The sequence below is a fragment of the Monocercomonoides exilis genome (assembly GCF_001643675.1).
Source record: "Monocercomonoides exilis strain PA203 chromosome Unknown scaffold13-1861174, whole genome shotgun sequence".
In the NCBI taxonomy this organism is placed as follows: domain Eukaryota; phylum Preaxostyla; order Oxymonadida; family Polymastigidae; genus Monocercomonoides; species Monocercomonoides exilis.
Window position 1 is genome coordinate 1,502,879 of NW_027150558.1, and position 24,647 is coordinate 1,527,525.

General features: G+C 39.6%; 11 protein-coding genes across 11 annotated transcripts; 7 read left to right on the forward strand and 4 right to left on the reverse strand.

Moving 5' to 3' along the window:
- Window positions 1-241: 241 nt before the first annotated feature.
- Window positions 242-712, forward strand: MONOS_6600 (putative DDE superfamily endonuclease; the record flags this gene model as incomplete). Its single annotated transcript, XM_067876841.1, has 1 exon — window positions 242-712. One exon carries the CDS (start codon window positions 242-244, stop codon window positions 710-712), a length of 471 nt encoding a protein of 156 aa, XP_067730922.1.
- Window positions 713-2,656: 1,944 nt separating this feature from the next.
- On the reverse strand, window positions 2,657-4,134 carry MONOS_6601 (uncharacterized protein; the record flags this gene model as incomplete). Its single annotated transcript, XM_067876842.1, has 2 exons — window positions 2,657-3,053; window positions 3,836-4,134. 2 exons carry the CDS (start codon window positions 4,132-4,134, stop codon window positions 2,657-2,659), a joined length of 696 nt encoding a protein of 231 aa, XP_067730923.1.
- A 345-nt stretch (window positions 4,135-4,479) lies between these two features.
- MONOS_6602 (putative Surp module) lies at window positions 4,480-6,308 on the reverse strand (the record flags this gene model as incomplete). Its single annotated transcript, XM_067876843.1, has 3 exons — window positions 4,480-5,348; window positions 5,445-6,110; window positions 6,179-6,308. The coding sequence occupies 3 exons, from the start codon at window positions 6,306-6,308 to the stop codon at window positions 4,480-4,482; spliced, it is 1,665 nt and encodes a 554-aa protein (XP_067730924.1).
- Window positions 6,309-6,368: 60 nt separating this feature from the next.
- On the reverse strand, window positions 6,369-7,618 carry MONOS_6603 (uncharacterized protein; the record flags this gene model as incomplete). Its single annotated transcript, XM_067876844.1, has 2 exons — window positions 6,369-7,220; window positions 7,487-7,618. The coding sequence occupies 2 exons, from the start codon at window positions 7,616-7,618 to the stop codon at window positions 6,369-6,371; spliced, it is 984 nt and encodes a 327-aa protein (XP_067730925.1).
- Window positions 7,619-8,000: 382 nt separating this feature from the next.
- MONOS_6604 (uncharacterized protein) lies at window positions 8,001-8,405 on the forward strand (the record flags this gene model as incomplete). The annotated part of the gene is made up of 1 exon (XM_067876845.1): window positions 8,001-8,405. The coding sequence occupies one exon, from the start codon at window positions 8,001-8,003 to the stop codon at window positions 8,403-8,405; it is 405 nt and encodes a 134-aa protein (XP_067730926.1).
- A 1,879-nt stretch (window positions 8,406-10,284) lies between these two features.
- On the forward strand, window positions 10,285-14,037 carry MONOS_6605 (uncharacterized protein; the record flags this gene model as incomplete). Its single annotated transcript, XM_067876846.1, has 3 exons — window positions 10,285-10,450; window positions 10,551-10,781; window positions 10,832-14,037. The coding sequence occupies 3 exons, from the start codon at window positions 10,285-10,287 to the stop codon at window positions 14,035-14,037; spliced, it is 3,603 nt and encodes a 1,200-aa protein (XP_067730927.1).
- A 1,477-nt stretch (window positions 14,038-15,514) lies between these two features.
- Window positions 15,515-18,749, forward strand: MONOS_6606 (uncharacterized protein; the record flags this gene model as incomplete). The annotated part of the gene is made up of 4 exons (XM_067876847.1): window positions 15,515-15,882; window positions 16,158-17,311; window positions 17,585-17,712; window positions 18,381-18,749. The coding sequence occupies 4 exons, from the start codon at window positions 15,515-15,517 to the stop codon at window positions 18,747-18,749; spliced, it is 2,019 nt and encodes a 672-aa protein (XP_067730928.1).
- A 333-nt stretch (window positions 18,750-19,082) lies between these two features.
- MONOS_6607 (uncharacterized protein) lies at window positions 19,083-19,340 on the reverse strand (the record flags this gene model as incomplete). Its single annotated transcript, XM_067876848.1, has 1 exon — window positions 19,083-19,340. One exon carries the CDS (start codon window positions 19,338-19,340, stop codon window positions 19,083-19,085), a length of 258 nt encoding a protein of 85 aa, XP_067730929.1.
- A 205-nt stretch (window positions 19,341-19,545) lies between these two features.
- MONOS_6608 (uncharacterized protein) lies at window positions 19,546-21,381 on the forward strand (the record flags this gene model as incomplete). Its single annotated transcript, XM_067876849.1, has 1 exon — window positions 19,546-21,381. One exon carries the CDS (start codon window positions 19,546-19,548, stop codon window positions 21,379-21,381), a length of 1,836 nt encoding a protein of 611 aa, XP_067730930.1.
- A 941-nt stretch (window positions 21,382-22,322) lies between these two features.
- Window positions 22,323-22,532, forward strand: MONOS_6609 (uncharacterized protein; the record flags this gene model as incomplete). Its single annotated transcript, XM_067876850.1, has 1 exon — window positions 22,323-22,532. The coding sequence occupies one exon, from the start codon at window positions 22,323-22,325 to the stop codon at window positions 22,530-22,532; it is 210 nt and encodes a 69-aa protein (XP_067730931.1).
- Window positions 22,533-22,923: 391 nt separating this feature from the next.
- MONOS_6610 (uncharacterized protein) lies at window positions 22,924-23,236 on the forward strand (the record flags this gene model as incomplete). The annotated part of the gene is made up of 2 exons (XM_067876852.1): window positions 22,924-23,026; window positions 23,100-23,236. 2 exons carry the CDS (start codon window positions 22,924-22,926, stop codon window positions 23,234-23,236), a joined length of 240 nt encoding a protein of 79 aa, XP_067730932.1.
- Window positions 23,237-24,647: the final 1,411 nt, after the last annotated feature.

Below are 24,647 nucleotides of genomic sequence, written 5' to 3' on the forward strand. Positions count from 1 at the left end.
GGCAAGACGATACATAAAAAGAAGCAATGCCTTGCAAATGGTAAAACCAAAATCCATTGATGTGAAAAGGTTGCTTGCATCTTCAACGGAAAACATTTCAGCGTGGTTTTCATTGCTGGGGGACACAATAAGAACGAACAAAATTTGCGCTGATCTGATATTAAATATAGACGAAACAGGAGTCAGTTTGTGTCTATCTGATAACAATTTCATAATCAAACGATCAGATCAAGAAGACCCAATGTTGCACTCCCAACAACATCAGCCCAACGCAACATTGGTTTTCGGAGTTATTGCAGATGGATCTTCTATTAATCCAGTGATGATTTGGCCCTCAAAAACTGTACCAAAAGATCTTGCAGGATTGAAATATCATCGACTAGAAATAGTGGCCAACGGAAGCGGGTGGATGTCAAAAAATGACTTTGAAGAAATCATGATGAAAAACATTTTACCAATAGTTAACAAAAAAAGAATTGAACTTCATGGATCGGAAGCATCGGCGCTTATTATAATGGATGGGCATTCATCTAGGCTTTGCTGGACTGTTATCACATGGTGTCGTGAACATTCAATCGAAATTATTATTCTTCCTTCGCACACCACACACTTGACACAACCGCTTGATCGCTATGTGTTTGTGCAATTCAAAAAAAGACTGTATTCATCTTTTCAGCCTCCAACCGAAAACGGAATATCGTCATATGGGTGATTTTTTTTGATATCATAAAAAAAGATCAAAAATCCAAAAAAAAATAAAATTATGGGCAGTTGTGATCAATCAATTTTTTTGGAAAGGATTAATTGTTTTTTGAAAATATTCCAAAATATCAACAAAAGATCAATTTGCATTATTTTTTTGTCAAATTATATTTTTTTTGAACATTATTGAATGATTCACTTATTCCCAACAAAAATAGAACCTAAAAAAATTATTTTTCAGGAATATTGTTTTTCAAATTTTTTCATCACTAAATGTTTTTTGAACTATGTTTATTAATGAAATAAACATGACATTATTTATTTATTGATTTATTTTTTCTTCGTTCAGAGATATATATTTTTTAAGTTAAAAAATGTTTATTCATTAAAAATCAATTTTTCTTTCATATTAGTACTCTTTGAAGGAAATATTATTTTTGAAAACAACCAATAACCTAAAAATTGATGTTAATAAAGAAAAAAATAAATAATAAACAATTATTCACAGAGTAGAATTAATTTTTCATTTTGATTTATCAATTTTTTCAAAAAAGAGTTATAAAAAAAAATTTCAAACAATGATTTGTTATGATGATATGAAAAAAACAAAAAAGAAAAATAATAAATCGAAAAAACAAAATTTTTTTAATTGAGAAAATACTCAAAAATAAAATCAAAAAAAAAAAATGAAAAGAATTATGATTTTTCTATTTTTTTGAAAAAACAAATAGAAGGATGAAAATTTTCTGAAGCGAGATGATTCCAATAATCATTCCATTTTTCAGGAATAATTTCTGAAACAACATGATCATTACACTCAATAAACTTTGAAATGGAACTAGGTTTAGAAACATCTTCTTTCACAATGGCCAAAAAATGCCCTTGCTTATAAAGAATACTTGAATGAATAACACATCCAACAAATTCATAAACAACAACATCATCTACAGAACAAGAAGATAAGAATGAATCTTCAGAGGAAACCGTTGGATCAAATATTCTTAAATCCTCAGGCCCTAACCCTGAATTAACAAAATGAATAGAAAGAGGAGGAGCTGTTACAGTGAAAAAATCACCAACGTTGAACAAAATACTTAACACTTTTGGAAAATACAAAAAACGAACATATTTCAAAAATTGTCTATCTTTGTGACATGATACGCATTCTCCTTCTCTCTTCTCAACAAAAAAAGAATTACAAGTTAATAAATCTTGAAGACCAGAAACAACATCTGATCCTCTAATTGTGACAAAAAACTGATCATCCCTTTTTGAAATAGAGTAATCATTACAATGAACACACATTAAAACATTTTGTGAAATGATAGAAAACATATCGTTTATTTCATTACAATTTTTGGAAAGAACTTTGAGAAGTCTTTCAAAAACAACAGACAGTTCTTTTGGCTGATTCTTTCCTCCAAGATAAATGTCGTAAAATTTATTAATCTGACCTCCATCCCATACATTAAAATTAAACGAAGAGATTCGAAGAAGATGAAACAGCTGCATGAATGTTTTTTGCATACTGTTCATTTTTGAAATGTCTATAAATTTAACATCAAGAGAAGCCATGCATTGACAAATGGCAGAAAGAGAGCACACACTGCCATTGTTTTTCAATCCTCTTTGTGAAGAAAGAAGCATGACAACGCAGGATCTTGAATTTGCTTTTGAAGATAATGAAGAAAAAGATGATGATAAAGCATATTGCTTTTTTGTTTGTTTTGTAATTACTGAAGAAAAAGTCGAATGTTTTGTGTATTTCTTTGCTTCTTTTGTATTTATTTGAAATGGAGAATTAGCTTTAAAATAAATACAAAATTTATCGAAATGATGTGAATTTGTGGATGAAATTTTTTCTTCCTTTTCTGTATTGATGTTTGTGAAGTTTGAAAAAGAAGTCTGTTGCTGTTGCTGCGGTTGAAGAAGAGATTGAGGTTGATTTTGATTTTCAGGTTGAGGTTGATTTTGAGGTTGAGTCTGAAAAAGTGATTGCGCAGAAGACATAAGCATAGTCTGTTGTTGTTGTGGCTGCTGCTGCTGTTGTTGTTGTGGCTGCTGCTGCTGTTGTTGTTGTGGCTGCTGCTGCTGTTGTTGTTGTTGCAGTTGAGGAAGAGAAGATTGCTGCCCTGCACCGACTTGCTCCTGAGGCTTCCCAGTCATCTGCAGCTGATTCTGTTGTTGCGCTGACTGCGGGACTTGTGTGCGAGGCATGGGGATATTTGGCTGCAGCTGGGGCTGTGGCAGAGAAGCACCGCCCATCTGAGGATTGAGCTGGGTGCTGCCTGGAAGAGATGGATGCCCTTGAGACTGCTGCTGCTGCTGCTGAAGAGAAGATTGTGTCTGTGCTTTTTGTGAGGAGTTAACGAGAGGTAAAAAAAGAGCAGAATTTGCTAAATGTTGCACATCACTGACTTTTTGAATAACAGTCGCTTGTTGATAAACATGTTGTTATTATATTTATGTAAAAATATTAATTGTTGTTTTGAAAAATTAAAAAACAAAAATTAAAAATTAAAATAAACATAAAAAAGCAAATTAAAAAATATACAAACGTAAACACGATTTGATAAAATCGTTGAATAGCTGCGATCCGAAAGAGTCTTCAAGCATTAAAGCTCGAAGAATGTGCAAAGCTCTTTCATATGGCATTTTTTGAAATATGCCAGAAATATGAGCTACTTCACGTTTTATTACTTTTCTGTCGAAACTATAATGCACTTTGGAAGTGCTAAACATGAAAAATTATATTAAAAAAATATTTGTAAGAACAATTATAATGGTAAATTCAATCTTTTCAGAAAAAAAAACACATTAAATAAATTAAAACAACAGTTATTTAATAAACATTCCATTTCTTCAAAAATTATATTTTTAACAAAACGACAAATAAAATCGCTTGCATTGCTTTGTTATTTCAGCTGATATTCTGTTATAAAATAAACATACGTTTTGTGCTTCCGAAAAGAAAATAAAAGAAGAAGATTGGAACTGAATTTGACGAAAGTTGAATGAAATAAAAATGGCAATTTTTTGTTGTTTATCTAAGAAGAGAAAAAAGAAGAAGAGGGGAAGAGGGGAAGATGAGGAGGAATAAGAAGAAGATGGTTGAAGTTGAGGTTGGGCAGACTGCAACAGGGGTGATGGAGATGGCGATGACTGAGAAGGAGAAGAAGAAGGAGAGGATGAAGGAGAGGGTGAATGTGAAGGTGAAGGAGATACAGAAGGAGAAGGTTGTTTGACAGTTTCATGAAGTGGTGATTGTGCTTGAGTGGAATTGTTTCCTCTGCTCAGTTGAGATGAAGAGATGTATGAGAAGCTCTGGCTTGTCTGCAAGGGATGCTTAGCAGCTGCTGCCTCCTTGGCAATTTGAGAAGAAGCAGAAGAAGCAGCAGAGTGAGTGATGGCAGACGATGATTGAGACTTCATGGAAACACGAGGAGGGACACGGGGACGAGATGAAGGTGAAGAAGAGGAGTTTGAATGGAGATGGAGGAAGTGGTGGTGCTGTGGAAGAAGAAGAGGAAGAGGAAGAAATGTTTGGTGCAGTTGGGGTTGAATTGGAAGGAGATTGAAGTAATTGTGATGTGTGAGATGACTGAGACTGAGAAAGAGGTGAAAATGTGGTTAGATGTGATGAATGCGCAGAAGGAGTAGCAGCAGAAGAAGAAGAAAGAGAAGAAGAAAGAGAAGAAGAAAGAGAAGAAGAAAGAGAAGAAGAAAGAGAAGAAGAAAGAGAAGAAGAAGAAGAAGACTTTGATAAAGAAGAAGAATTCAATTCGATTTCTTCATCCATTCTGATTGTTTTCGATTGCAATCACCATCATTTTGTGTTCTTATTCCCTTTTCTGCCTCTTCCTTTCCATCAGCACATTTTTCTTCCTCTTCATCTGGACGAACAATTTTGCTTATTATTGGGTGTCTGGCTCCGAGGAAGCACTCAGGAACATCCCATCTCTTCCCCTGTGCATATCGGATCACTCTTTTGCCGCTTTCTTCCTCCGAAATTCCGTTCAGTGCACAGAAAACACGCCATTTGTAGTACTCGTTCCCTTCTCCACCTTCACGCAGGAAACTGAACAACGGGAACTGCTTCTTCTCTTCCCGCATCTTTGTTTCAAACCCTTTTCCTTTCACCACAACATACATCGCCATCTTTTCAATCACATGTTCCAAATCAACATTTTCAAGAGGAGCTGTAGGAAAAATAGCGTTCTTGTTCTGATTCAATGAAAAGATCCCTTCTTTCATTGTGTGATTATGGTTGTCTTCCTTTTCATCCTTTTCCTCATTTTTGACTTTGTTCATTTTCTTCTTTTTTCTTGCTGAGTTGTTACTATGGTGATACAATGGAATAGTCTTTTTCGCATATCCAATATGCATACAGCACTGTTTTTCTATTTCTTGTTTGCCTTTTTCAATCACCTTTTCCTTCTCTTCACCTTCCCCTATCTCTTCCTTTTCGTTTTCCTTATATCCTTTTATCTCCTTCATCTCCTTCAGTGCTGCCTTTACTGTCAGCTTTGCACAGACTGCCTCCTCTGTCGTGAAGAACGCCACAAACGCATATCGCTTCTTCTGGTTCACTGCCACATAATCCGGCTGCCCAAGCTCCCCAAACAGCTGCCGCACATCCCGCTCTCCTGTGCCAGCGGGGAAGTTGCGGATCCACAGCGTGCTCTGCGCTTACCCCGCTTCCTACTCCGCCTCAACCACAGCCGTAGGGAACACCACTGAACGCAGCACTGCCTCCGTCTCGCTGATCCGCCCGCAGCTGCACAGAAGAGAGAACCATCCGATCGCAAAGCTGAACGTGTTGACGGAGTCTGGCTCTGACGTCAGTACACTCGAAGACGAGCTCTGTTCGGTCTCTGAACTACCGGTTGCGCTTTTTGACAGATTATCGCTGGATACAGAGGCTGCGCATGAAGAGGATTCCTCAAAGCAAGAAGAAGAAGATGATGATGATGACAATGATGAAGATGATAATGAAGATGACAGTGTTGATGAGGAAGAAGTTGTTGCTAAATTAACAGTTGAAAGTGGATTAAGCAGAGAAGATGCCAAATTGGTTGATGACGACTGCTGCTGTGGGTTGATTGCTTCAGCTTCCATTTCGTCTCCACTGATGTTCTGATCATTCGTTTTCATGTTTGCTCCCTCAACTTCTTCTGTCTTGTTCTCTTCCTCTCTGTTTTCTTGTTCTTCCATCTTTCTGTCCAGCTTCACCGACGCCACACGCGCATGCGAGGCAACAGAAGAAATGAACTTCTCCACTTTCAGACTCTCTCTTTTCCGCAGCAGCTCTACTATGTAGTTCAGCTGCAGCAGCATCGCTCCTTCTCCGCATTCAGATCTACTGAATCCGAAATCCGGCGCTTCAGCTCCGCATTCGCCTCGTTCAGCTTCTCAATCTTGCTTCGGAATGCAGGCATCTGCTCTTCATGCTCCTTCGTCCCTTCGATCGTCGCACGCACTGTCGTGTCTTTGTCTTCCAGCAATTTTTCCAGCTCTTCTTTCTCCCTTTTCAGCTCAGCATCCTGCGCCTCTTTCTCCTGCAACATCACCCTCTGCTGCGCTGCCAGTTCTGTCGTCTCCTTCATCCGCTGTGCTGTCTCAACGGCATCTTTGTCTCTCGCTTCACTCAACTGCGCCTCTCTTTCTTACGCTTTCAGCTTCAATTCTTCTGCCTGCTCTGCTTTTTCTCTAAGCTCCTCCACTTCTTTCTCCACCTTCTGCTTCGCCATCAGCCATTCCACTTGCTCCTCCGACTGGCTCGACATAAGCGACGTTGCTTGCTCTTCCAGTTCTGTTTTGATCTGCTCGAAGCGCTTGATATCTGCCTTCGCTTCAGCAGCCTGCGCCTGCAGCGACTCCTGCTTCACCAGCACCTCTGCCAGCGCCCTCTCAAGATCTGCTATGTGCTCATCGCATTCCTTCAGCTGCAGAATGAGAGACGCATTTTCTGCAGCCAGGCGGTGGATCTGGTCGACAAGGGCGCTGTTGCCGCTCTGCTGCTGGAACAGCACAGGCAGGCTGGGCAGCGACAGCGTCTGAGCTGCAGCCAAACTTGGCGAAGCGGAGGGAGTTTGAAGTGTTGTGGGGTGAGAAGCGCTCTGAGGCATGTTCGTTCTCACTGTGTTATTTGCAGTGAATGTCCGGAGTGAATCGTATCCTCCTCCGCCAAGTGGCTCAGCATCCAGCTGCTTCCCCTTCTCCTCTGCAAATGGCACCCCAGCGAAAGGCTCCTGGGCATTCGTGCTTTGGCTTCTGGGTGACGCTGCAATGTTCGCCTCCGCCATCGCCGACGTCAGCTCTTCTTTGATCCCTTCAGCGCGGTTCTTTTCTTTCTCCAGATACGAAACACGCGACCGGAAAAAGAAGTTGCGTGGTGCCTGCCTCTCTTTCCTCTGCTCTGCTATCTTCCACCGCAAGCATACCTCGTTCCTCTCTTTGTGTGCGGAATGCCACGCAAAGAACACCCAATGCACCAGCCGGATGTCCGCCAGCCGCTGCTAAAGCGCCACAATTTGCATGTTGTGCGTTTTTCTATCCTTTCGCTCCTGAATGCTCCTCCTCCACTGGCAGAACAGAGACTTAACTCTTTTCAACTTCCACATCTCGGCTGCCCTGTTCTCCTTCTGCTGCTGTTCGAGAAATGCGCCCCGCATAACACTCCAGCTGCTGGACATTCGGCGCCTCCAGATCAATTCTTCTGCTTTGCTCAGCAATTTCTCCTTCTCATTGAATTCTCTGTGATGCCGCTTCCACTCCTCATTACCATCGCTTTCACTTTGTAGCTTCTCATTGCAATCTTCGTGTTCATTAAAAGAAATGCAAACCGTTTTTTCCTGTCTCTTTCATCATCCATCGCTTCTTTCAACTCGTCCAGCTCTTCCTCTTTCTCATTCATTTCTTCTTCTTTCTCTTTTTTCTCTCAACAAACCAACAAGCAAACAAAAAAAAAGAAATACCCATCATTCTATTACTTTCTCTCAAACAGTGGCGAAGCCAATTTTTATCACCTTTATGCCCTCCAAAGACAAATATTGTGGATCCTTCTTCATTAACATTATCTTCTTATGCTTCTTCTTCTTCTTCCTCCTCCTCCTCCTCCTCTTTTCTTCACATACTCTCCCCCGATCAGCAATCCCTCTTCCTTCTCTTCCACTGACTTCTTCTTCTTCTCGTCCTTCTTCTTCTTTTCCTTTTTCTTCCTCTTTTTCATTATCCTTCTTTTCACACTGCCCCAGCAGCACCCACAGCATGTCCATCGCATAACACACCACACTCCGATGCCTCCCTCTCTTCAGAATCTGCGCCACTGCCTCAACACACCCTGCCTCCACAACCACCCCCGCCGCCTCCTTCCCCAGCAGCCCCACGTTCCTCAGTTCCCTCAGCGCGTGGCACTTGGCGATGTGGCAGAGGGCGAAGACACACCTCGGCCGGAGGAGGGTGCGTGCCTGGGAGGAGGTGCCGGCGCTGATGTTGCAGGCGAGGAGCGCTGCCTAGTGGTGCAGACAGGACGAGGAGGAGGACAGGTGGGAGGCGAAGACGTCGAAAAAAGAGGGCTGCAGCAGAAGACCCTGGATGTCTTCGTCGCTGCCGCACGAGAAGTTCACAAAGAAGCGGAACGCCATCACTCGCAGAACAGACACAGAATCACTTTGAATGAAGGGGATGATCATTTCATTTGAAATGTCATTCATATTATAATTAATATTTGTAGAATATGTAAATGAAAGTTCAAAAAGAATATAATCAAATTGATCAAATTAATAGAAAGAAAAATAGATAAGGCAAACCTCATCAATTCCGCAACCAGCCCAAAGAGCACAGGATCAATGTAGAATTTGTTATTATTCGAATTCTCGCGATGTTGGTGAGTACTTGCATACAATACTCGATGACTGCCTTTTCTGTGGGCAGCTCATCGCTCTTCGTTCCTTCATTCTCTATCTACTGCTCTCTTTTTCAAATCCTTTCTTCTTCACTTCTTTTGGATTCTTCTTTTTCTTCTTCCTTGATTTTCTCTTCTCTTCTCATCTTTCATTCTTTTTATTCTTCTTCTCTTTTTCCTTCATCCAATCTCATATTATCCTCTTCAGCTTCATTTTCTTCTTCTATTCATACACCATACAGCCCTCCTTCCATATTATTTCCTCTTCTTTCTTCATCCAACTTCCTCTTCCCTCTCTTCCCTCTCTTCCTCCCTCTTTCCATCTTCTCCTTAGTATCCTCTTCACCACTCTTCTCATCCACATTTCCCTCAACACTTCTTTCACAAACATGGCTATGCTGAAGAAGAGCTGGCCAGGCTGAGAAGAAAGCATCAGAGCTCCCAGAAGCTGAAGGAGATGAGAGGTGGTGGCAATGGATGGGAATGACGAGAAGAAGGAATTGCTTGAAAGATAGGTGGTGGAGAAGGAGAAGAAGAAGGAAGAGGAAGGAGAAAGCAGCATCGTTTCGATCATTCAACGAATAAGTGCATTCGGGGAAGATAAAAGCTCAGGCAAAGATGATGGAAAAGAAGATTATTTGTGTTTGCTTGTCGAAAGAGATGAATGTTGCGGAGCAGAAGGAATTTGCGAAGAAGAAAGAAAGATAAGGAAACGAAGGATGTCATAATTGTAGGTGTAATAACAATTATGATAATTAAGAGGTTTAAAATGATGAATGCTTTTTTTCCAATTTTGTGGTGGAAATGAAGAACAGTATGCTTGAAAACAACGAGGAAGAAGAAGCATAAAAGAAGACATGAATCACATTTGAATTTTGCTTTCAAAAACAAAGTTCCTTTCCTGAAATATCAAATTTTTAAAATTTACCAAAAACCCATTTCGAATTTTCATTTTTTCGTTGATCTGGAATTTGCAGAATTGATTATTTTTTAGTTCTTAATGGAATAAATGATATAAAGAAGAGATAAATATACGCAAAAACGATTTCTGCAAATTCCCGTGTAATTAAAATCTTTCATTGATCAATAAGATCAAATCGGACAATTTTCAGAATGAATATTATCAGAAACATTTTTTAAAAAAAAACAATCTTAATTTGTAAATTTCAATCGATGCAATAAATTTTCATTGTTTATTATTTGTCACTATTGAAAAAAAAATTTTTTTGCAAAAACTTATCATTTACAAAAAAAAAATTATTATTAAAAAAATCCTATTTTGATTTTAGTCATTTTTTTAAATAAACACATAAATAACAATTATGTTCATTGAATTTTGATTGAGACAGTAATACTGATTTTTTGTTTTATAAATGATATTTTTAACAATTTTTTAAAAATTTTTTATTTTGTCGTTTGATATTTTTATTCTCAAATGATGTGGAAAACGAAATAAAATTCATGTCAGTTTTGACTTGTCAGCAAATTTTTATAGGATAATTTTGAATAATAAAAATTCATTTTTGGAAGCTCTTTGAATATTTTATTTGTCAATTTTTCTTTGAATAAACACAAAACCAAAAAAAAAAAATTAAAAAAAAGCGTTGTAAATTCAAACAATAACATATAAATTTCTAATATCATCAAACCATTATTAAAACACTTTCAATATAAAAATGTCTTTTTCAAAACCTCAATCAACTCTTAATTCTCGATGTAAAGTTATTTGGAACGAAATAAAACGAATCGGTGGAGATGACGTTGATTCATTGCTCATCTATCTTTTTTACAACTATAGGCAATCATCTTCTGTTATTAACGATTTACTGAAGTCTTTGAATGGTTTGGTTCTAAATATTTATGTATTGTTTCAAAAATGTTATTTTGACTCTCAATTATTTTTTTCTTTTATATTTGTTTATTATTTATTTTTTTGAAACAGAATATCATTTAAAGCTGCTGGAAGACCTGTCTGTGGTGTACAACAACGCTCCATTGCACACTCAGACAACAATGCTGCAGGCGTTGTCTCGAAACACATCATTATCCGATTTACAGGACTATGGATATGATGTCACAGAGGGGAAATTTATTTATGCGAAGCAAACGCTCAAAAAGAACCAAGGATTTATCATTCCTCCACAAAAACCTCACCTTCCGTCTTGCAAAAGTGGTTTGTATTTGTATATTTATTTTTTTGAATAATTTTCTCTGTAAATTTAGGCTTAAATGAACAGGATTGGGAAAAGGGCAACAACTGGATGTTAGCCCATTCGACTGAAGCTTCAACTTCGCTTCAGTCAGCAAAGAAAAAGCAGCGAGCTGAGCCAGAATATGTCAGATACATCGAAGAAGAGGCTTGGGAAGAAGAGATTATTACTGAAAATTCATCTCAAAGGAAAAAACAATCTTCTTCCTCTTCAACATCGTCTCAACAAAATAAAAAATCTAATCCCATATCAGAAAAAAATTCTCCATCTTCAAATTCCTCTTCTTCTCAAGCTGTTGATGCTCCAATCAGTACTCCAACAAGGAGAGAAAGGGGTTCAACAAAAAGAAAAACAAAGAAATTACATCATAAACGTCATTCGTCTCCATCTCCAATTCCAATTCATAAACTTTTCAAACAGAAAACAACATCATCCAATTCCTCGTCTTCCTCGTCTTCCTCATCTTCCTCATCTTCCAAAAAAAGACAAAAAGAAAATATGAATTCTTCTACTGTTGAAGAATCTTCAACTTCCTTTTTCAACGATGATGCGTGGGTTAGTGATCAATTAATTGAATGTGCCACTTCACCCACATTAATTCCACCTCAAGCATTTCAAACCCTCTTTTCTTCATTTTCAAAAAACAATGACACTTCAACAGTTCAACAACAAAGCATTCAACCTTCAAATAATGAAATATCTAATAAAAACAATTCTTCAAAAAATATTTCAAAAAAGAATGCAAAAGAAAATTCATCAAAAATTCTTTTGCTTTCTCAATCTTCTTCTAATTCATCAATTTCTTCTGACACAGTATCACAAATAACAAAAGGATTGCTAAACTTAGGCAACACATGCTATCTTGCATCTCTTCTTCAATGCATGTCTTCTATCATCACGCAAAAACCATCTTTTATCAAAAAACAAACAGTTATGAAGAACACATCTTCGCGTGTAATAAGTGTTTGTCAACAACTGGTTAAAGATGGAATGGCAGTGCGTTCGTGGATCCCATCGCTTATCAACAAATGGGAAGACTTTTGTGGATATGGCAGCAGGCAGCAACAGAATGTGATAGAAGCATTTGAAAATCTTCATCAACTTCTTCAAATTAATAAGATATTTGAAAAGGATACCTTCAATCCTGTGCTCATTACTCATTTCAAATGTCAAAAATGTCAAAAAGTTTCTAATCATTTCAATGAAGCCTGCAGTAATGTTATCATTAATTCATCATCTCCTCATAAAGGTCTATCTTCTATCTTTTCAACTGAGATATTGAACGGAAAAAATGCTGTCTATTGCGATGAATGCAAGGAAAAATGCTGTGCTGCGAGATGGGAGGAAATGGCTGCATTTCCAGAGGTGCTAGCTCTCTGTCATGAATGCACTGATTCTGCTAGTTCTGCGCCTTCGAGAACGCTTCTAATTGAAACTGATCGCACTAACCAGCGCACGTTCTGCAAAGGGTTTTTAACAGAAAACATTCAACATCTTCAAGAGAGCAATAAGGAAACTATCATTTATCATCTTTCAGGACAAATACTATATAAACGTCTGGATCAAAGAAATGGACATTACATTGCTATTGTTAAAAGGAAGAGTGGAATCAACAGTTTTTGGAGTATTTGCAATGATGAAAATGTTTCTGAATTCGATTGTGACAAATGGAGTTCTTCATGGAATAATCTTTACTCACAAGGTTTCATTCCTTCACTTTCATTTTTCACAAAAGAAAAAACAAAGCCAACATTATCAGCAATTCAATTTGGTGGTTCTTCATCTTCTTCAGAAACATTAAATGAAAACACTTCATTCACCTTATCATCATCATCATCATCATCATCATCATCATTCATCACACCACCACATCAAACTTCTTCCATTCCTCAACATTCTTCATCAATCACATCTTCATATGGATTGGAAGCACTGAAAGAAAGAAGAAAGAAAACGGGCATCTTTTCTCCCAATGAAAAGAGATTAATCTTCAAGCCCAAGACAAAATTATGGAGAGAGTTTTCAGAAGAAACGAATATCAAAGTTTCTCTTTCCCACTTCTACAAACTCACCACCAACTTTTCCAAAGCGAAAAGACGAACTGACCTTTGTGGAATGTGCGAGAAGCTCAACTATCTGGAAAACAAATTAAAGTCATCGCAAAACAAAAATGGACTATCTCCTGCAGAATTTCAGACTCTCAAACTTCTTCGTCAACATCGTCTTGTTGCAGAAATGCAACGAAAACATTATCAATCAACTGTTGATAATCTTAAAGAAGGTGAGGCAGTCTTCGTCTTTGACTTCAAAGAAAAATGGAAACTCCCTATCAGAAAAAATCAACTTCAACAGGAATTCTTCAACTATCAACAAGTTTCTCAATTCACAATCATCTCACTTCAAAAAATAAACAATCAACAAATAAAAAGAACTTTCAACTTCTTCTCCGACTGCCTCTCAAATGATCACAGATTTGTCATTGAGTGTCTGGAATCTGTGATCAAAAGACACTTCTTCTCAGACACTCACACCTTTAAGTTCTTCTGCGATTCTGGACCACACAACCGAAATCGCTTCCTTCTTCACTTCATCCTCTCAAAACAATCAAAACTTCTTAAAAAGAAAAACACTCAACTCAACTTCTTCGCTGAGCACCACGGAAAAAATATCTGTGATAGTGAATTTGGTGCGTTAGTGAATGCAATCGACAACTATCTTTCGACTGAACATATCACCACACTTCATGACTTGATCAACTTCTTCGAAAACAATATGAACACTTCGACATCAGCTTCTTCAACTTCACAATCGAACAACTTCTCAACATCATCATCAAACTCTTCACCATCTTCGACATCTGTCAATAACTTTGAGCATGAGAGGTATTTTGAAGAATATGTACCATCTCAACAAATCTCATGGCCGTCATTGACAGTCCCTCACATGAAAGACTATTTGTATTTTGAGCGCAAAGGCTCATTTGTCTGTGCTTCAGCTGTTGGATATCTTCCTCAACGCTCTCTGGTTGCCCTCGAATCTTCGACAATGAAAGAAAAGGTTCAACGAACAAGAAAGTCATTTCACTCTGATATCACATCATCTAACTCTTCTCTTCTTTCTCAATCTTCTCAAGATCTTCTTTCAAGGAGATTTGAGCTTCTTCTTGACTCTTCTTCTATTAATGAATCTCAAAATTGTTCTTTTGGTGTCCCCTATTAAGAAACTAGTTGTTGTGTATGCTTAGCTGGCACTCTATCGGAAGGGTGCTGGACATGACTGTTCGTATTAGATATTGCAGCCTTCGGGCTGCTTTATCCGGACCTGGATACGACGAACAGCCTCCCAGGTGCACAACAGTTAGAATCCGATTGTTTTCTTACTGTTTCTGTCCCGATAATGTCCCTATAATTAATTTGGTTATTGTCCCGCATATATTTGTATTTATCGAGATTCATTAATAGAGAGAGTTGTGAGGGAATTCATTGATCTTTGAGTGAGGTTTTTGGAAGGGAGAGTTATTGAGAGTGTGAAGTGATGTTTTATCATTGTGTCTGTCTTTTTTCTTTGTTGGATTTGATCTTTTTGAGTCAAAGTTAGAGAAATATCAGAAAGGGAAGAGTGGATTAAAAACAAAAGAAAAACAGTCAAGTTTGTTTTTGGACTTAAAATATTTGTAATCTTTTTTGTTTGGTATTGCCATTGATTCCATGAATCAGCTGTTTTGGTGCGACCTTTTCTTTTTCCTTTCATTGTTCAAAATTGTTGACATTTAGTTAACATTTGGTGACTGTTTTGATGATTATGTGATGGAATTATGTTTTTTTGAAAGATATTGAATCTGATTAGAAAATTTCTGACTGTTTTCAATTTTTTTAATGATCAATATCATGAAGTACTTTTTGTTTATTTATGTCATTCTGATTGGTGAACGATTGTTAATTTTTAACGTATTTTTTTCATTTCATTGATATTTTTTCCATTTCGATTTTGACTCAGATTCGAAAATATTAAATTTTTTTATCTTGAATTCAACTTCAGTTTTTTCCATATTACTTAAATTAACGTTAAAAGCAATTAGTATTTATTTGAAAGAAATGAATTTTTGCAAATAGATCAACAAACAATTAACTGTTTCACAAAAGATCTCAATGATCATAAAAAAATTTTCATTACTTGGGAATTTGCAGAAATCGTTATTAACCTAATGAAACACTTCAACAATATATAAATATTATCTTGATATATCAAAAAAGCATTTCTGCAAATTCCTGATCAACAAAAAAAAATGAAATTTGAAATGGGATTTCAATGAAGAAAAAGGTTTGATATTTCGTGTTGACACTTTATTTTCGAAATTTTTCTTAATCTGCCAAAGACTCTATTATTAAATTTTGAATATTTCTTTTGCTTTTCTTTTTAGAAATTCTGTGGTTCTTTCTCAACTGAAGCCATAGTTGAATTTTGTTGTTTTCCGTTTCTTATGGAGAGAAATCAAATTATTCTTTGTTTGTCCTTCAAGGCATTTTATTTATTTATTTATTTTTTAATTTTAATTTTATTTCCAAGTCTTTTATTTTCTTCTTCTTCTGCTTCGTCAAATGCTGGTTTTCCGGCTTCCTCATGTCCGATTTCAAGTGATCAAACCAAGAATCCCTCTTCATCATCATTTTCTTCTTCTTCTGTTTCACTGCTGAGCATGCCATCAACTGCATTCGGAAGAGCACTCAAACGAAGCGGAGGGAGAAAAGCGCTTGCTGCCTTCAAGCGGACAGTTCGTCTGAAGACATACACAAACTCAAGAATTGCTCCACCAGAGTTCAAATCAGAAGTGCTAGGGCTGACAAATAAGATGGGAGGAAGTGGAAATAACATCATTAATAATAATAATAGCAGTAAGAGGATGAAGCTATTTCGTGTGGTGATGGAACAAGTGTCGCTGGCTATTCCAAGAGGAAGACCACCGAAGATGCGGAAGAAGAAGATGATGACAGCGATGGGGCTGATTCAGCAGGTGCAGAAGAGCGAAGGAGGAGCAAGTGCAAATGTGACTGTACAGTATTCGAGGTGTTTGGAGTCAGCTGCCGCGGCATTGGAGAGTTAGAGGAAGCTTGGAAACAAAGAGAAAGTGAAAGAAGATGAGAATGGAAAAAGGAAAAAGGAGAAAGATAAGGAAAGAATTATTTCAGTGTTTGATGAGCTTCCTTCAGATGAATAGGAGTTTTGAAGGCAAAGAGGAGCAAAGTGCAGAGGGAAAGCGGGAGTGAAAGGGGAAAAAAAGCGAAAGGAAAAGCATTCCAATCAAAGACAAGTCCGATGATGGGTTCATAAGCTGTCCTAAGTGAGCTTCTTTCGAAAAAGTTGGAGCTGCTTTGTGTGGCAGATGGCAGCATCACATTTGACTCTTCTGAATCTGACACTCGTGAGACAAGTGGAAGAAGCAGAAGTGACATTGAGTGGAATGGCTATGACGAGGAAGTGGATGATAAGGAGGAGGAAGAAGAAGAAGAAGACGTGGAGTTAGACAGGATTCTTAGTGCAAAGATATCCATGACAAGCACACGGGCAAATCGGCAGACACCGAAAAAGATCAGATTTGTTTTTGAATATGGCACCTCTACCACATTCAACTCAGCAAAAATAAGAGAAAACAGCTCAATCGAAGCAACATTTATAACAACTGAGATGAAGGACAGGGAGAAAAGAGATTCACTTACGAAGTTGATGAAGAACACACTGAAGCAGACACATGGAAGGATCATTCCAACAATCAATCCAGCCGATTTTAGACTTTATGCAAATCTCGTGCAGGAAGAGGAAAGCAAGGCAAAGAAACAAAAAAGAAAGATGTGGCTAAGAGGGAAAGGGAAGAATGAGTATTATTTGAAGCGGAATGAAGAGAGGAGAGAGAGAATGAACGGAGCTGGTGCAGCTGACACTGAAGAAGCAAAAGAATACTATGAAGATAACGACAATTACGATAGCGATGATAGATACGTTAGCGGTGGTGAAGACAGTTTGGATATAACACGATTTGCTGATACATCAAATGCCGATGAAACAGAAAAGACAACAGAAAGAGAAAAAGACCCAAAAACACTCCTTGCACTGCGCTTCTCTCACAAACAGCAAAAAGCTCTTTCATCGATATCCCAAAAGAGCTATCACAAGAAGTCGAGTTTTGTTTTCTCACCCACCTCAACCATCTCCAGTGGAGAGCTTTGTCCGATGCCTCTTCAGATTTCTTTTCCTTCAGCTAAGTTCACAAAGAAAAATGGAGAGAAAGAAGAATACAAGAACACAATTGGCTCAGACGGAGGCAGAGAAGCGCTGCAGAGCCCGCGCAGAAGACACAGCAATTACAGTTTATTAGCTGTTTCTGTGTCACGAAGACATCTTGTCCTGTCTGCCATCAGAGCAGCACTCGGCAGAGAATTGCAGGCGCATCTCAGAGCAGCTGCGGAAAACGGGTTTGCGATAGCTTCTTCTTCTGCAAGTGTGTCTTGTTAGACGGCATGCCAATGCAAATGGAGAAGATAGAGGAGGAGGAGTAGATGACCTTGGGAACAATTCTGTGTTTGGGGAGAAAAACAAACAGAAGACAGGGCCGAAGAAGCTGTTTGTGAGGTTGATGAACAGATTGGGTAGGATGAAGGCGCTTCTTTGCTTCACTCTCTCGGAAAGGCGCTATCCCATCTTTTCAACCAGCTCGGGTCACCTCAGCTTCCAAAGCCCATTACGATTCCATCATCTTATGCTGGGGCAACAGGGGGAATATTGGCGAATGATGCGAACAAGTTTCTGGCTCTGCTGTGTGGAACGAGGCTGTTCAGCTTGGGGGGAGAAGATGCAGTGAGAGATGCGCAACTGGTGGAGAACATGAGAAAGCAGATGAATGTATGGAAAGGAGAAGGAAGTGCAGCTGTGGAAGGAGGGGACAGTGCAAATGGTCGAAAAAGCTGTTCTGTGAAGAAAGGGGAATCTTCGGAACTGTTCCTGCTGTACAGAAAAAGATCAATAGGAAGAATGACGACAATAACTTCTCTTTGGATGCAATGGAAAGAGAGTTATATACAATCAATGCGAATATTCTGCTTGACCCACTTTTGTTTGCTTCGTCTGTCTTTTTCAAAAACCAACAACTTCTGCTGTCTGCCTCAGAAAATACAATTTTAGTTCCTCCTCAAAGAACGGCATATGTCCCATCCATCGGAGAAATTCTACTCGAACTGACAAATCCATCTTTTCAGTTTGCTCCGCCGCTCATTGAACATCCACAGAAAAAAGAGAAGCATTCAATTCTGCCTTCTTCTCTCAAGTTTTCATGAGCGCTTCTTGTCAACATGTGCCCTCTCCCTCTTTCTCATCCACTCACTCCAATCGTCCGCACTCTGCTTTCAAAGATGCTTTCAGTATCTTTCACTTCATCTTCCATGTTCTCCATCCCTTCTTTATTCACCTCCTTCGTCACTTCTATTTCCATTTCTCAGTCCATACCATCCTTCAGCGCAACGCCTTCCATCATCTCGTTCTCCATGCAACCCCTCGACCCTTCTGCCGCGTAGTCCAATCTCCAGCTGCTTCGTCTGCTGGCAACGCGGGCTGCACTCACCGCTATTGTCACCGCTCTTCGCAAGCTGATGGTGAAGAAGGACTTGCTCCATTTAATATTAGCCATATTCGAGACACACCATGTCCAGAAACCTTCTTCTTCTCCTTCGATGTTCATTTCTGCCTCTCTCATCCAGCGATTGGAGGTTGTTGGCGCTGCATTCGCACAAGCCACACCTTCCGCTTTTGCTTCTGTCCAGCAAACATCTGAGTCTCAGTCAACTTCATTGGAATCGAATATAACAACAGATGCACTGGACCTGAGTGGATCTTCAAATTCTGCTGCTGATGAAGCTAATACAACTTCTGTTGGCATGCGATAAATGCATAAGGAACAGCAAGTGGAAGAAGAGGAGAACTTCCCTATCAGATAAAGAAAGACTAATTCTCAGCAATTCTTCCACATCAGCTTCAGATAAGCGTAACCTCCTCTCAGTTTCCTCTCTTTTTGCTTTCGCAATCTCCTTCTCCTTCTCCCTCTTCTCCGTCATTCACATCAATAAATTCTCCATCCTCAGTTTCCCTCCCTTTTCCTTCGACTCATTCTCTTCCACTTCAGAGTGGAAAACGAACATCTCCTTCTTTTTCTTTTCTCCCATCCATCAGGAACAATTCCTAAGAATTCGACGATGAGAAGTCAACTTTCTCGAATTCTCTCATTTGTTAAAGGATGCTCTATCATCTTCACCTGCAACTGTCCTACTTGCTCTGCTTATCTCACAGCTACAATCTAATTCATAATCTTCTTCTTCTTCTTCTTCTTCACCTCCTCCTCCTCCTTCTTCTTCAATAACAGAAATAACACCTTTATCATCATCTTCTTCTTCTTCTTCTCCTTTCAATAGAAGGTGATTCAATGAAAGAATTTGGCACAACCGAAGACTCAGAAGCAGCTCTTCTGCAGCGTCTGGCATTGAACGAACTTGATTCCCGTCTCTCAGACGCAGAGCGAAGGTGGATTTATCACTCCAACTTATCCTATTCACTTGGGTGTTCTGCACTTCCTATTGTGTCGCCATCTTCTCTTCTCACACCAGGCACGCAAATTCACTCGTTTCCTGCGCCTTCTGTCTCCTTCTCTCTATTTCCCCCGCCGCCTCCCCCGCGCGTGTGCGAAAGATGATCCTGTCAGAAAGAGAAAGATTAAAACAGTTTGTGACCCTCCACGTGCGCAGCCGCCTCTTCCACATCTGCACATTCTGTGGGAACAGCAACAGCCACCTCAGCTCTGCTACCACAGACGTCCTCGCCTCTTTCTTCAGCGGCGGAGACAGCATCGACGACCCTGATATCACAGGAGCCAAATGGGCAAAAGAATGCCTGCGCATCAGTTCCCCCACTGTCCAGCACGCTGCTTTGCTCGCCCTCAACCGCCTGGCTGAAACTCACCCGCCCTCAAAGTACTTCGACTTGTGGTACCCGATCTTTCCTGAGCTACTGAATGCAGAGCAGATGAAGAGGTACTGCGAGGTCGACCGCTCCCTCTCCGCCTCGCTTGTCGCGCTGTTTGCATCGTCTGCTGTCAGCTTTGAGCACATTTCAGTTGCAATGCCTCGCATGCTCCTTTTATTGGGTATCCCAAACACAGCTCTTCAGACAACCGTCCTGCAGATCCTGTTGGAGGCAACGAAGAGGGGAGAAAGCGAGCGTCTGTCGCTGGATTCCCTCAGAGCCATCGAGTGGGCGTCTGCAGGGCTGAGATCAGTTCCAGATGAGCTTATCTTTGGAGCCCTGCAGTTCTTTGTGGTGATGCTGGGCACGATACACAACCGGCCTGACGCTGACAGCGCCATCACTTCTATCACACGAAGGAGGGAATATAATGGAGAGCGGTTTGGCTGCCCCTGCGAAATGCAGGCAGTGAAGATGTGCTCGTTCACGTTCGAGTCGATGCTGAAGCTGATCAACCCGCTCACGCACGCGCCACGCACAGTCTCTTTGGCTGTTGCTTGCATTTCGGCCTTTGCTGAACTGGGATTTGGAGCAGAAGATGTGATGGAGGACAGGATTGCGCTGCAGCTGTATCAGAAACCGGAGGAAAGGGCGTCGTTTTTCTTTTCTCCGGCTTCTTCTCCTGGTGGGAGCGGGAGTGGGAGCGGAAGAATAGCATCAGCAGCAAATGCGACGGAGGCAATGTATTCTTCTTCTTCCTCTCCCTTTCACTTTCCCTCTTCATATTCCTCTTCCGACCAAAAACTTCACTTCGACTCCGGCACCTGCTTCATCCGCCTTCTCATATCCCTCTTTTTCACCAAGTTCCCTTCCCTCACCTCTCTCTCTTCCCTCTCCTCCACCAGCCCCAACGCCTACCTCCGCCTCTACCCAACTCCTCCTCTCGTCCACGCCGCCCGCGCCTTAACCCACTTTGCCAAGCAAGACAGACGCATAGCACATTCTTTGTCTTCTATCAGAATCAGTTTCCCCTCCTGGCCTTCCACACATATCTTGCTCTCTTCTGTTGTTCCGCAGCTGCTGGAGACGATGGAGGGAATAAACTTGGCGAATGTGCTGAGTTTTGTGGCGGTTGTGTTTGAGATTAGCAGGGCTTTTAGAAAGCAGCTGGTGGAGATGGATATCTTTGGGATCGTGCTGAAGATGACAAGAATGGGAGGGGAGGCGTATGCGAAGAAGAGGAAAGAGGAAGGAGAAGAAGAAGGAAGTAACAAAGAAGTGGATGATAATAATAAAGAAGGTGATATAAGAGAAACTTCCATAGATTCAGATAGAAAGCACGTATTCAGCCCAAGTCCGCTATCTCCTTCGAATTTTGCTCAAAACAATGCAACTTCAGAAAATAATCCCTTCATCGCCCCGATCGCTTCCCCAACCCCTCCAGAACTAATTCCTGCAGACATCAAAAGCAGCTTAAATAGAAAGCATATAACACCGCTGGATTCAGAAGAAGCTGAAAATGAAGAGAATGAAGAAGATAATGACAACGATAATGATGAATGAAGTTCAAACGAAAGAGAAGAAAGAGACGATATTGTAATTGAAAATGAGGGAGAAAGAGAAAGAAGTTTAGAAGAAGAAGAAGTTGAGAATATCAGCAGACAAAGCAGAAGATGAGAAAGAAGAGAGGTAAGAAGAGCGATCACTGCCGCATCGCGGAATTCTCGTCGGAGTGTGCAGACAGCTAGCCGTTCAGTCGATGCTTTCTCAACAGCCTCAGCTGCTGCTGGCACACTCAATGCCTCATTCTCTGCTTCTTCTTCTTCTTCTTCTTCTTCTTCTTCTTCTTCAATTTATTCTTCTTCTTCTTCCTTTTCTTCTTCTTCACCTTCTTCTTCACCTTCTTCTTCTTCTTCTCCTTCTTTCTCCTTCTTGGATATTTCTTTTTCTACGCTTCTTCTTCTTCTTCTTCTTCTTCTTCACATTCTTCTTTGCCTTCTTCTTCTTCTTCTTCTTCTTCCTCTTCCTCTTTCTATTTCACTTCTACTACTACGATCACTTTTTCTTCTTTTCCTAATCGTATTTCTTCATTTTTTGCATCTTCATTTGGGAAAATAGCAGAAATAAAAAAGAATGGAATTTATGAAGAAATCAACTTATTAAAAAAACGAAAAGAAGATGATTAGTGAATGAAGAGAATGAAGATAAAGAGAAGAAGAATTTGATTTGTCAATAAATGATGATTGGAAATTTGAAAGAAAAAAATGAAGGTATTGATAAATGTTAAAGTTAAAAAGAAATGGAGAGAAGTTTGAAGAGAAGACGTCGACGAACAGTAACAGTACGCGACAACGAAGCAAGAAGAGTTCGTTGAATGTCAGAACCATTCCGTCCGTTTCTTCTTTTTCATATGCTCTTTGGAGCATTGCAACAATCATCATGGAAGGGAATTGATTGGCGAAGCAGAGGAAAGAATATCCACCGTTTCGTTTCTATGTGAGTAAATGAAAGAGCATTCAGGAGCCTTTCCAGGGCTAGGCAATGAGGAGTACACAAAAGTTAGAGCAGTTGCTGTTGTGGAAGGTGGAGGGGAAATTCAGGATGGAGAGGCTGTCGTTGGTGAGTTGAAAGTGGCCTTCGAGCATGCTTCGACAGAGCTGGCCGAGAAAAATGATAGTAAAGATAAAGCGCATCATGATGAAGGAGATTTCTGACATTTTTATTCCAGAAAGATAAAGAAGAACTATGCTTTTGCTAACATTGGCGAGGACTGTTATAAAAAGATGTTCAAAAATGCTTATTGATTCATCGTCAAGCATAAGCAAAGTTGAAGCAACTTTGAGAACTGAGAGGTTGATGTGGAAAAGATTAAGGGAGTAAGCAGTGAGAGTACAAGAAGCATAAGGAAAGAGGCGAAAGGGATGAACAGGTGCGTTGGAGAGGTGAGTGGTGTTTTTGCAGGCACAAAGCAGTTTTGAGTTGAGGCAGACATGTTGGTTGGAAGGAGAAAAAAGGGATAATTCGAAGGAACAATTGAAGCAGAGGTGGCTTAAAGGATGATGCAGCCATTGAGAAACACAACGGAAGCCAACTGATGGTGTTCAAATGAACAAGATCAAGACTTCTGGAGATAAACCAGAATCGGAATATGGAAAGAGAGATATGGGCTTCGAAAGAGAAGGAGGAGATCCAGAAGATATTGACGAGTGTTGTCGATGCAGAGGATTAATGTGCAAGCGGGTGATCTGCTGGCTTTATCGACGAATATCTGTTGGACGCAGTAGAAGAAGAAGAGGATGAGATTGTGATCGACATCGAAGTTGAGGCCGGGACGGGAGGAGATGGCGTCGCAAAAGGAGGCTTCTGTGACGAGAGAGAGTTGGAAAAAGTGAAGGGAAAAGAGGAACTCGTTGTTTAGGCTTGGATGCTGCAGCACTGGAGAAAGATGCACTTGCCCGCAAAGGAGTTATTCAAGGCTCAGCGGAGAGCGAGGAAGGAAATGAAGTTGGCAGATGCGACAGCTTTGTGAGAGCAGTCGAGAAAGATTCAGTCGCTGTTTGTTGAGCAAGTGATGATGCACTGGATGAGGATGCAAATCGATACGCGCAACTGTTGAACACTCACGCCTCGGCAGCACAGCCTTCAGCACATCTCCTCTCCGCTTTCCCGCTAGAACTGTCCCGTTGCATGACAGCACGATGTTGGTGATGTTGGCAAAGTCCAAAGCGAAGACATTTCTAATGTCTGTGGCCGCCAACCTCGAGACAGTCTTTCCGGCCAGTGTGTGGGCTGAAAACATCGAGGTCAGCGACAGTGATCAAAGAAAACGAGACTGAGAGGGATTTGAGTTCAGAGGAAGTGGATGCAGAAACTGACACAATATACATGAAAAGGAGAGGGCGCAGTTGTTATAAGACACACGCACTTCAACCGCTTCCACAGTTGCATATGAAAAAGGTGTTTGTGGAGTCTGCATATAAAAAGAGCAGCCTGCAAAAGCCGAGCAACTGAGGAGGTAGTATCAGGATGAAGGATGAAAGACGAGGAAGATGATGAAGGATTGAGAGAGGGGAAAAAGAAAAAGTTCAAGTGAAGATTTTCGTTCTGTGGAAGATTTAAAATTGTCTGAATGAGAAAATCTTAAATATCATGTTGTTTCTTTTGTAATTTTTTTCAATAGCTTTGATCAATTAATTTAAATAACTAATTTAAAGAATTATTAATTTAAATACAATTATTAACAATGAACAATTGTTTATTCGACAAATATTATGTGCTTCCATCATATTTCTCTATATGCGTTAATGAAAATTATTCGTTTTCTATAAATGTTTCAAGATCTTCATAGTCAATTTATAAAATTCTTTGCATTAACATCATAAAACTAGTTTTTTAAATAAAAAATAGATTGATTTCATATTGTTATTATTGTTTTCACGTTTAAAATACCAGTGAACATTTGTATCGTTCTGTTTATTGAATTATCGATATTTTCTATTAATTTTTTATGTTTTCTTCAAATTTTGTAATAAAAACAATTAAAATCAAATTAAAATCAACAAATTAATAATTATAATAATATATTAATGCATATTTTCGCAAATTTTTTCTGAAATATTTTCTTATAAACCAAACCCTTAATAAAATAATTTTTTGATCAAACTTCGTAATTTTTTATGATATCATAAAAAATCACCCATATAGAAAAGCTCTTGTGCCAGCATTGGCAGATGCTGTGAGTGCTGCGTTGGAACCTAGAACTATTAAATAATCGTTCAACACTTGCGGGATTGAGCCATTTGATCCGTCAGTTGTTTTAGACCGACTGC